Source organism: Triticum aestivum, chromosome 1B, assembly GCF_018294505.1.
Source record: "Triticum aestivum cultivar Chinese Spring chromosome 1B, IWGSC CS RefSeq v2.1, whole genome shotgun sequence".
NCBI lineage: Eukaryota > Viridiplantae > Streptophyta > Magnoliopsida > Poales > Poaceae > Triticum > Triticum aestivum.
Genome location: NC_057795.1, coordinates 610,302,481 through 610,314,805, shown reverse-complemented (window position 1 = coordinate 610,314,805; position 12,325 = coordinate 610,302,481). Strand labels below are relative to the sequence as shown.

The window sequence follows — 12,325 nt, the reverse complement described above, 5'->3', positions numbered from 1 at the left end:
CGCGGGAGGGCTCCGGCGGATCTCCTTCTCCGGGGCATCCCTCTCCATTCCCTTCGGTGGAGTCGATCCCCACGTTGTCCTCTTGCCATGGATGCCGGTATTGCCCCTGTTCCCTCTTTCTTCTTGTCTAGATTTCCAATCTAGCATCTTAGGGGCAATAATGGTTGCATCTCTAGATTTTTGGCCAAATCTAGGCTTGAGTAGGATGGAGAAGGCATCTAGGCAGTTTGGATTAGTGGTTGGTAGGAGTATTTTTGAATTTGGTAGGACGGTAGTGCCGGATCTGAGCACGGCAGTAGGAAACTGTTGTTTCCCGTTTCGAGCGGTACTACCGCTCACAAGTCGCGGTACTACCGCCCTCTACCAAGTTCCATCGTATTCTTACCACTCAGTGATCCGTTTGTTGTGTTTGGTGGCTTATGCTCGTGCCTTCTAGTTGTTTTTGCGTGTTCTTTTGTGTGGTTCCAGGTGATGAACATCCTGAGCATCAGGCTCGGCGTATCAACCCCGGTCGTGCCATGTCAAAGCGTTACCGCACAACTGAGTCTGCAGGAGGTTCCTTAAGTGCTCCACCTCCACCTCAACTCAAGAAGAAGTCTGCTGTCAAGCCGAAGCAATCTGGCAAAACCGTGCCGGAAATGCAAGCCAAGGAGTTCTGGGCAAGGCGTCGCTGCAACCCCTATGAGGAAGACCAAGATCCCACTTTGGTCAACCGGCCGTTCTGGAACAGGTTTCAGTTTGCCATCTTATTTGACGTGCTCAAGGCCAAGAAGAACCTCTTTGTTAACGTGCACTCCATCGACACCGACCATATGGAGAAGGATCCTGAATACTTTGGTGAAGCTCTTCAGATGTGCACTCAACTAAACATTCTTGGTATTATGCAATTCAACAAAGATTATGATGCTGATATCGTGGCCCAATTCTATGCCACGGTTCATCTCGGGACTGATGATGACAGGACACTGACTTGGATGACCAATGGCAAGTTGCTGTCTGTCAAGTGGAAGGCGTTCATGGAGTTGATTGGGGTGGAAGATCACGGGCTTGCGTCTCCTGTCGGCTTTCGCCCACACCGCAACACCACCTCCACTCACAAGCAAGCACTCTGGCCCTACTGCACTCTGAAGATCAACCCTGAGATGAAAAAGGAAACATATGAGTTGTCTGCCTATCTGGACATTCTTCACCGCGTCTTTCGTGAGACTCTTTTTCCGCGCATCGGGAACCTGGATATGGTTCATTCTTATCTCGTGGACATGCTTCTCTTCTGCCAGCGTGAGAAGGAAGAAAACACCGGCGAGTCCCTGGATATCTCTCATGTTATATGGTCTGAGCTCTTATCTGCTATCTTCGAGCGCAAGTGCCCCATTTATGGTCCGTTCATCATGCTGATTATTGAGAAGGCCTGGGATCATGTCTATCCCAAGGTGATGCTAGAGACAGGAGAGTTGGTCTCTCATGACATCAAGCGTCTGAGGAAGAAGGACAACTGGGGCACTCAGGTCCCTAAATCTGGAGGTCATTCATCTGCTACTGCCATGGAGACCGAAGAGGAGGCCGAGGCTGAGGATGATGATGACTATGTGCCTTCTGGGGCAGAGCCCTCTTGGGCCAAGAAGCTCAAGCTCAAGATGAAGAAGTTGTTCTGCTTGGAGTCTCACGGTCAGTACATGACTCATGTGGCTGAGAAGAAGGCCTGAGGTCGTCACAATGAGCTCATGCGTCGGTTGGGTGCCACAGTTGTCAGTGGATCTGAGGACCAGCTTACTGAGGAGGAGTGGATTCAGTAGCACTGCCCGTGGACAGATTCGGATGCCGAGCAGTTCCCGACCGACGATGGTGGCGAAGACGATCCCGCTGAGATATGATATTTGAGACCCTCCCTTGCTATCACCTGGAGCCGTAGCAACATTCCCTCTCCTTTTTGGTGTCTCGATGCCAAAGGGGGAGAGAGTTTAGGGATTTGTGTCTTTCGTCTTCTGTTTGGTGTGTTTGTGTTTTCTCGCCGTTTGCTTTGTTTGGTTTTGTGTCAGTGAGACCTAAGTTCCAGACATATGGTGTGAGACATATGCTACCTTATCTTTAGATTATCATTATCTATGTCTATCTAGCTTATGAGTTGCATGCTTATCCTGTTATTTATTTTGCTCTCATATACCCAGCTTAGGTTGTTGGTCTCTAAAATGTAGGGGGAGCGTTGATTCTAGCATGTGTGTTGTGCAGTCCAAAGCACTTTTCTAGATAGCACACATCTAGGGGGAGCTCATCTACATTTTAGGACGGTAGGGTTTTGCGCTTGTCCTATATCTTTCCCGTTTGTGCAAATCCCGTATTGTCATCAATCCACCAAAAAGGGGGAGATTGTAAGGGCATATTTATTCCCAAGAGTTTTGGTGATTGATGACAATGCTTTTGCGGACTAATCGTGTGTGTTGAGTTCTTTCAGAGATTCATCCTTTGGCACGACACGATTACCTCCCCTCGGTGTTTTATTCAAGACGGTGTAGCTCCTTCATTTCTCTGTTGGTGGACTAGTTTCGTAGGAGTCACCGTACTATCAAGAGGGGATCCGCTTTGGTAAGGCTAGGGTGGAATCAACATGTACACATCCTTATCACACCCGATGTTCCTTTTCGCTTCATTGGAGCTATCCTTCCTCTCCTTGCCTGCCCTGTCCTGTCCCAGCGGTAGTACCGCGGTCCTCAGCGGTAGTACCGCCGAAGCACGTCAAGCGGTAGTACCGCTCCCCGAGCGGTAGTACTGCTTGCGGTCTTCGGCCGTAGTATCGCAGTGGTTCCGGGCTACTACCGCCTCGACTCGAGACCGCTGTTTTTTGTGTCGGGTTTTACGGTACTAGTAGCGGCAGTAGTGGCGGTAGTACCGCTCCAAGCGGTAGTACTGCTCCAAGCGGTAGTACCACCCATACTTCCGTGGTAGTACTGCTCTGGGTCCAGGACCCTGCAACCCTCGTCAGCGCGGCAGTACCGTTGGGAGGGAACGGTAGTACCGCTTGTCAGCGGTAGTACCGCCCTGCCCAAGCGGTAGTACCGCCCTGTGCGTGGCTGTTTGGGGGGTAACGGTTGGATTCTCTCCCCCACTATATAAAGAGGTCTTCTTCCCCAATGTTGACTTACCTCTTCCCCCAAAAGTTCCATTGTGGCTCCAAGCTCCAATTTCGCCCGATCTCTCTCCCTAGCCAATCAAACTTGTTGATTTGCTTGGGATTGGTTGAGAAGGCCCCGATATACACTTTCACCAAGAGAAATTTGATTCCCCCCACTAATCCCTAGTGAATATTGTTACTCTTGGGTGTTTGAGCACCCTAGACGATTGAGGTCACCTCGGAGCCATACTCCATTGTGGTGAAGCTTCGTGGTGTTGTTGGGAGCCTCCAATTAAGTTGTGGAGATTGCCCCAACCTTGTTTGTAAAGGTTCGGTCGCCACCTTCAAGGGCACCAATAGTGGAATCACAGCATCTCGCATTGTGTGAGGGCGTGAGGAGAATACGGTGGCCCTAGTGGCTTCTTGGGGAGCATTGTGCCTCCACACCGCTCCAACAGAGATGTACTTCCCCTCAAAAGGAAGGAACTTCAGTAACACATCCTCGTCTTCACCGGCTCCACTCTTGGTTATCTCGCGCCTTTACTTTTGCAAGCTTACTTGTGTTGTATCCTTTGCTTACTCGTGTGCTTGCTGTCATTGCATCATATAGGTTGTTCACCTAGTTGCATATCTAGACAACCTACTTTGATGCAAAGTTTAATTTGGTAAAGAAAAGCTAAAAATTGTTAGTTGCCTATTCACCCTCCCCCCCTCTAGTCAACTATATCGATCCTTTCAACTATTTTTGTGTTTCGATGACAAAGCAATATTTGAAGTTCAATTGAGCTGGACCCTTATTTGAAAATTGTTTGTTCTTTTAAACACCTCGTGGCAATTTATGACCCAAAGGTTATGATTAACTATTATAATTTTGTGTGACGTCTTATGTGTTGAACTTTGTGTGTTTGAACCGTGCGTCAATTATATGCAGTGGCCGAAGGTTATACTCCATTTGTGGTTATATATCTTCTTGATGCGGCTACAAGATCAATACAAGTTTTCATCATAAACGAGAAGTCTCACATGAATTATGTGTGATTCAGTGTCTTGGACACTCGTATCCACTTCAATCGTCCTGCTTTTTTGGTGGTGCTTTCAGGGAATACATCAACGCCTTTAATGGCTACTCCTTGTAACCAAAAGGATGGATTCGAGTTTAAGAAGTTGGTGCTGACATATTCTTCAAAGAACCCATTCTCCATGAAAACATTGTACATTGATACATATCGTCCCCTTCATCACCAAAATACGAAATCAAAGAGGATCCAGTCCTTCCGGAAAAGGCTATAGAGGGAGTTCTGAAGCATTACTTGATGGAGTTCATGTCGACCAGGCTAGGCGTTCAAGGCGAGTCAAATGTACTGGGACTTGGGAGAGGCGTCTATGGTTGCTGGCTATGGCAAGTGCGTAAATCTGACAGTCAAACATACTCCTAGATATTAAAATCCAGTCAAATTAGTACATTCGATCACATTTCCATCATGTTTGCTAATTAAATCTTGTTGAACGTTTAATATGATGTTCTTCTTCGATAGTGGGCAGGATTAGGCATTCGTGGACGGAAGATTGGAAGAGATGAAAGGACTTCAAAATGAGAAATGGTCCTATCAGTTTTGGCCTTTTGTAGCCTACTTAATTTGGAATTTCTCGATGAAGGGAACTGAAAGGTCGAGACAATTAAGATGGTGAGGTCGACACGTATGTATGTATGTATGTATGTATGTATATGATGATGGGAGGAGACCTGCATATATATACTGGACTCTCAGGTCAAGCTTAGCTTGATATGTGTTCATTATGTTTGTATCCATTTGATGCTCCATTTTGAAGCAATAAAATCCATCCTTTATAATAAAAAAAAGCTTAGCTCAATCGTGCATGCTGCTTGATTCTACAGTTTCGTATATGCATGGTGTACGTTTGCTGATTCGATTGAGGCTGGCAGCGTCGCACGACGTACAAGATGGTTTCCGAAGTCCTTAATTTGGTTTCTTGCGGGTTTTTTTTCTGGTAGTCTATGATAGAAAACTCCCAGCCCAAGTGGAAAAAGCATGCGAAGACAATTAAGAACATGAGGAGATGATTCCCAGCCCAAGTGGGCGAAGAAGGCGACCTGTACATCGGGGCATGCAGGCTCAACTTGCACCAGAGCCGTTTGTAAAGGCCACCAGTGGGAATTTTCATAGAAAATAGACATAATACAAGGGATATAGGCTTGTTTTCATATGAGCTGGGGAGGGGTGGACTAGGTTGGTCCCATGAAGCTCCGCCACTGCACGCCATGAGGTTGGCCTTGCTCCTCTCACGCTAGGGTTACTCCGTCTTCCATCCGCCACGTCTTCGGTGCCCTTTGAGCCACAAAGGCACACTGGATTCCAACCTTTGCCGGTGTGTTCATGGAAGAGCTACTATTACCAAAAAAGCCTTTCACCCTATTTTGCATATAATACAACGAACCCCATACAACACGACACCCAAACGCACACACCCAAAGCAAAATACAAAGGTGCCGAAGATCAACTAAGTCAACTCGAAGCGAACAACAGATGTACAACAAGCCCCACTTCGAAGATGACAGAGCCCTCCACCGAGAACAAGCCACCGTGAAGAACGCAACATACCGTCGACGAACTGTGAGCTCCAAGGTAGTGCCTTCAGGAAGGACACGACACCATAGCGCCCCACTAGCCGATCCAAAAGGATCAAGATTTTCATCCGGAGCAACAAGGAGGATCCAGAGAGACCGCGGCGGAGCCTACAAGAAGGGGACGACGCCCTTGGGCGCCGCCACCGTCGGTCTGACCACGGTCAGACAAGGTATTCACCCCGGCGTAGCACTCCACCTCCGATTAGGGTGCGCCCGGTCGGAGAGACCAGCCACACCACCGCCACGGATCGCCGAGTCTGAGCCACCCCACCGCCCACGTGACCAAGATCGTCAGTTCGCACCTGAGTTGCGAGCTCTGCCCGCGAGCACCATAACTCCCACCGCAGAGCCGCCGCCCCGCCACCCGCCACCCCATCAACCGCCCAAAGGAACGAAACTCCACCACTAGCAGGCCCCTACCATCGTTGGAGCCGCCAGAGTCGACACGCCTCGACAGATGGAACCGGAGGCAACCAGGCCAGGGGAAAGAGGAAGGGGCGGAGCGGTGCGAGACCTCGATCGACACACACCCCATGTTGGTAATGGGCGGGCAAACCACCCATCCCTCCTGCCAGTCTCCTCACGTTGCCCGCTGCAACGCCCAACCACAGCCTCTAGTTCAGATCAGCGAGAAGCACGCCGGGCACCCGCCCGACGACGAGGGCGCCCAAACGGCCAAGATCCGCCTCGAGATGGCCACATGAGGTGCCACGCCAGGCCTTGCCCACCGGCCACCAGCAGCCGCGTGAGCCGCAGTAGGCGCGCCCGCACCCTGCCGGCGAGACGCCCCGCACCGTCTGAGCCAGTAGACCGCAGATCTGGCCGAGCTAGACCTAGCCGCCACCCCTGCCAAGAACGCGCAAGCTCACACCGACGCAACCTTCCATGTCGATGCCACGCGTCCGTGAGCTCACCGCCAGCGCCCGCTGCCACGCCCCACACTAACGCGACACAATGCCCGTCGTCGTTGGGTGAAAGGAAGAAGGGCCCCGCCGCCGCTGACGCTGGCGGGCTTTGCCCGTTAGCGCGACGTGCGATGGGAGGGGGAGGGGGAATATCCAGTTCTGTGTGCTTCACATGGGCTACTGTTTCATTTTGGGGTGTTTATAGTTTGTTTATGGTTCTCGTTTAGGAAGACGAGGTGGCGGTTGATCACTGAACATGAAATAAGGTTCTTTTCACTTAGCACCCGTTTCAGTGGTGCCTCTAGAGCTGCGGAGGGCGTGCGCAGGTGTCTCTGGCGAATCTCAGGGGATTCACTTGGTGTTTGTCTTCGGTGGATGTGCTTGTATCCGGTCTTCATTCATTTGTGTTCGTGTGTCTATAGGTTGGATCACTCGGATCTATGTTTCTCTTCATCGGCAATGGTTGCTGTTCTGATATGTTGGTCCTTTGTGACTTTAGTACAATGACTTTCTGCTTGTCTACTACAACAAGGTTTGACAAGTTTTGATGAAGAAGAGGCAAATGACGACGGCGCGCCTTCCGGACGCTGGAGTGTTTGTAGTCGTCACTAGGTGATCTATGAATATGGATGTAATTTTTTTGTTTTGAAAAAGGAGGTTAAACCCTCGGCCTTTGCATCAGTCGATGCATACAACCATTTTTATTAATTAATCCACGAAGGTCTGAAAAAAAGTACATCAAGCCACCCGAAGCCACCACTCACACCTACAAACTTGATAATGTGGAGTGCTCTCACTCCCCATATCTATAACCGAGTCATCGCCGATCCATTCATATAATGTATCGGAACCAACAACCGGTGCAGCAGACCTAAAGCGTACATCACATGCACACGTTTTAGAAGCCGCCATCATCATCAAACCACTATCCCATTTTCAGGAGAGAGATCTGCATCATCCTTTCCAGTACGGTCATCCGTCGAGGCCTCCACGGCGCCCAACGACGCCACCGCCCTGCTCTTGTCCATCCCGACGCAGAGACTCTAAAAGATATGTCAAACGTAGCACCTGCTGAACATGCATGACACAGCGTAACACCTATCGGCCAGGCATGACTTGACATCTCCACAGAAGCTCCGTTTAAGACGGAGCTGCTCCGCCTCCTGCCTCTCTCTTCTAGCTCTGCTTCTCAAACGATGTTGCAAAGAGAGAAACGACACCGTAGTGCTGCCATCGTCCGGTCTGGAAGACCAGATCCTAGATTTTCCCCCCGAAGCAGCACGAGTGGGTCGACAGTTGTTACACGACGATGCCTTCATCAAGGTAACAACACAGAACGCCGCCATCGCCTGCTGTCGGCTCAGTTTCCACCAGGAACTCTGTCTCCCCGACTCGCTGCCGAGACTAGATGACGGATCTCGAGATCTGACCACCCATCCTCAAGCCGACCACCTCCGACGGAGGAGATGACCACCACGACCGGCTGCATCGGCCAAAACAGATATGACCGGAGGTGCTGCCGAGAAGTCCACCAGGCCCTCCACACCGCCCTGATACGAAACGAGATGGCACCCCAATGCAGCATAGCGAGCCGCCACTGCCGGCTGCATCGCGCTGCCACCCAAACCGGACAAGCCACCGCACGCTACTGCCCATGACCGGGTTGCCCGACGCACCTGCAACCGCCGTCGCCCGAGACAGGGCCGGTCACCACCACCGTCGCCGCAACCATCGTCGTCGCTTCGCTGGATCGGCTGCGCCTCCACATGTGTAGAGGCCCCGCGGTGTCCCTCGACGGCGATGGAGGAAGGGGAGGGTGGAGTGCGCGCCCCCGGGGGCTAAGGTTCGGGCGCCATCCGAGTCGCCCTAGCGGGAACGACACGGGGCAGTTAGACGTGGGATTTTTAGTGATTAGATCTGAAGTTTTCCGAAGAAAAACTTGCACTGGATCCAATACAAGATGCGTCCAACAAGTTGGTATGGTACGGTGCAGGAGTGAGTCACAAGTCCAATTCCACGGTATTATGAACGTGGCTGTCTAGTCTCCGTTGGCGTATGTATAGAGAGTTGAATAAACACAATGCAAGTGGCCTGACGTAAACCAAATACTACTATATATAGTAGAATTACAGGTACCTCACATCCATCACGACATTCATTTCATGCACCATGGCTAGATTCATTATTAGTCTTATCTCTCTTCTTGCGCTGCGCTCCTGTACTGCAGCATCGGTAGGACACACGCTGGGAGCCGGGTCAGCCCTGTCCGTGGAAAACCACGAGCGACCCTTCCTGGTGTCGCCGGACGCCACCTTCTCCTGCGGCTTCCTCCCAGCCGTCGACGTCGACAACGCCTTCTACTTCTCCGTCTGGTTCACCGCGGCCACGGACAGGACCGCCGTCTGGACGGCCAACCCCGGCGCCCCCGTGAACGGCCGTGTTTCCCGTGTATCCTTCGGTGCCGACGGCAAGCTAGCCCTCGCCGACGCCAACGGGACGACTGTGTGGGACAGCAAGGCAGCCGGCAACAAGCACTTCACCGTCTCCCTCCTCGACACCGGCAATCTTCGGGTCATGGACCCGTCCACCGGCCGTGCCGTGTGGCAGAGCTTCGACTGGCCGACGGACACCCTGCTCCCGTCGCAGGCGCTGACCAAGGACAGGAAGCTCGTCGCCGGCTACTACGCCCTCTACTACGACAACGACAATGTGCTGCGGCTCCTCTACGACGGCCCGGAGATCGCCAGCATCTACTGGCCTAACCCGGGCATAAGCGTGTTCGACAACGGCCGGACCAACTACGACAGCTCACGCATCGGCGTCCTCGACGACACCGGCGTGTTCCTCTCCAGCGACAACCTGCGAGTCGAGGCCTCCGACCTGGGCGCCTCCGGCGTCAAGAGGCGGCTAACCATCGAGCAGGACGGAAACGTGAGGATGTACAGCCTCGACGCGGCTGGAGGATGGACTGTCACGTGGGCTGCGGTCAAGCAGCCGTGCTCCGTCCGTGGGTTGTGCGGCAAGAACGCCGTCTGCGAGTACCAGCCGTTCCTCCGGTGCTCCTGCGCGCCGGGGTACGAGATGGTGGACCGCCGGGACTGGAGGAAGGGCTGCAAGCCGACCTTCAGCCTACCCACCACCACCGCCACCAACTGCAGCAGCAGCACGTCGGAAAAGCGGTTCACGTTCGTCAAGGTGGCGCACACCGACTTCTACGGCTACGACCTCGGGTTCAACCAGTCCGTCACGTTCCAATACTGCAAGAGCATCTGCTTGAGTATGTGCTCCTGCGCCGCCTTCCAATACAGGACGGATGGCAAGGGCGGTTGCTATCCCAAGGGCATCCTGTTCAACGGTTACACGTCGCCCACGCCCCAAGGGACCATATATCTCAAGCTGCCTAGCGACCTCACCGCCCCGGCAACGCCGCCACCTGCGGTCCTCGACTGCGATCGAAATGCCGCCATCGTCCCGCCAACATACGCGGACACGTACGGGACACCAAGCAGCGGCCCAAATTTGTCCTACCTTTTTTGGTTCGCGGCGGTGCTAGGATTTCTCGAGGCCCTCTTCATAGCCACGGCGTGGTGGTTCCTGTCAGACCAGGAGAGCATGCCCAGTTCGCTGGTGGCCGGCTACCGGCTGGTCATGGGGACCCAGTTCAGAAGGTTCACGTATCGAGAGCTCAAGAAAGCAACCGGAAACTTCAACGAGGAGCTCGGTCACGGCGGCTCCGGCGTGGTGTACCGCGGCGTGCTTGACAAGACCACCGTGGTGGCGGTGAAGGAGCTGACAAACGTGATGCAGGGCGAGGAGGAGTTCTGGGCGGAGATGACAGTGTTCGGGAGGATCAACCATATCAACCTCGTGAGGATCTGGGGGTTCTGCTCCGAGGGAAAGCACAAGCTGCTCGTGTACGAGTACGTAGAGAACGGATCGCTAGACAGGCACCTGTTCGGCGAGGACACCAACAAGGCCTTGGTAAGGAGCCAACGGTTCAAGATCGCTCTAGGCACGGCTAGGGGCCTAGCCTACCTTCACCACGAGTGCCTTGAGTGGGTCATCCACTGCGATGTCAAGCCGGAAAACATCCTCCTCACGCGGGACCTCGATCCAAAGATCGCCGACTTCGGGCTGTCCAAGCTGTCTGGGAGGAATGTCGTCGGCGACGGCATGCAACTCTGCCAGATGACGGGGACGACGGGGTACATGGCCCCCGAGTGGGTGCTGGGCCTGCCGATCAATGCAAAGGTCGACGTTTACAGCTATGGCATTGTGCTTCTAGAGATCCTGATGGGAAGCCGGATAACTGAACAGATGACCGCGGACGGCAGGGAGCGGCTGCAGATGAGCCAGATTGTGCAAGCCCTGAAACAGGTGGTGGCGAGTGAAGACATCATGTCATTGGTGGATAGCAGGCTGAACGGACATTTCAACCCTCGACAGGCCATGGAAATGGTGAAGATCTCCTTGTCGTGCATGGAGGAGAGGAGCAACAGGCCTACCATGGATGATATCTTCAAAACTCTTATGTCATGCGATGACGAGGACGAACACCCTGCATATTTGTTGTCACCTTGATTCTTTGCTATATTAATTTGTTAAAAGGCTTGCCAAAAATGTAGTGAGACGCTGAATATGGTCTTCTAGACGTGAAAAGGATAAGATTGCAGTTAGTTGTGCATGCGATTACAATTGATATGTCGTTTGGTTTGCACCTGCCTATGGCACCACTTGTTTTCTTTTTTACTTTTCTCCTAGCAGAGACCAAAGGAGTAAGGCCTCCTTTGGTTTACAAGAATTTTTATAGAAATCTATCTATCATCGTTTCTATAATTACAACTACAATAATGTAATACAAGAAAATTATGGTTAAAAATAGAGAATTATGCTAGAAAATCTCATAAAAATGTCTAACGGTTAATTTGGCATCTCATAAAAGCACAGCCATTAGATCTTGGAATTAGGCAATTACATTGAAACTGAAAGATATTACCCCCCCCCCCCATGCCATCACAGAAAACATTGTCATCCTCAAAGCCTAATTTAGAAAAATATCCTAAGAGCAGCTATAGCAAATTCGAACCCTCAAACGCCCGCGGACGCCCGTCACGCCTTAAATTTTCCTCCACATCAATGGACCTCATATCCGGCACCCTATATCTGTACTATGCATTCAACGTGAGCTACTCTACGTGATCAACCAACGCACAACGAAATCGGCATCAAACAGACAACCAAATGCATATAAACGAACTGTATAACATCCAAAAGATCCTCGGAGTTCATCACCGGACAAGTGAGGGAGTCCTGGATTATGGGGTCCTCGGGGAGCCGGCTTATATTACATGGGCCGGACTATGAAGGAAATATGCCCTAGAGGCAATAATAAAATTATTATTTATTTCCCCTTATCATGATAAATGTTTATTATTCATGCTAAAATTGTATTATCCGGAAACATGATACATGTGTGAATACATAGACAAACTTATAGTCACTAGTATGCCTCTACTTGACTAGCTCATTAATCAAAGATGGTTATGTTTCCTAACCATAGACATGAGTTGTCATTTGATTAACGGGATCACATCATTAGGAGAATAATGTGATTGACATGATCCATTCCCTTAGCTTAGCACTTGATCGTTTAGTATGTTGCTAGTG

General features: G+C 51.5%; 1 protein-coding gene across 1 annotated transcript; it reads left to right on the top strand.

Moving 5' to 3' along the window:
* The first annotated feature begins 8,827 nt into the window (after positions 1–8,827).
* LOC123080528 (putative receptor protein kinase ZmPK1) lies at positions 8,828–11,239 on the top strand. Its single transcript, XM_044503461.1, has one exon. The coding sequence runs from the start codon at positions 8,828–8,830 to the stop codon at positions 11,237–11,239; it is 2,412 nt and encodes an 803-aa protein (XP_044359396.1).
* The last annotated feature ends 1,086 nt before the right edge of the window (positions 11,240–12,325 follow it).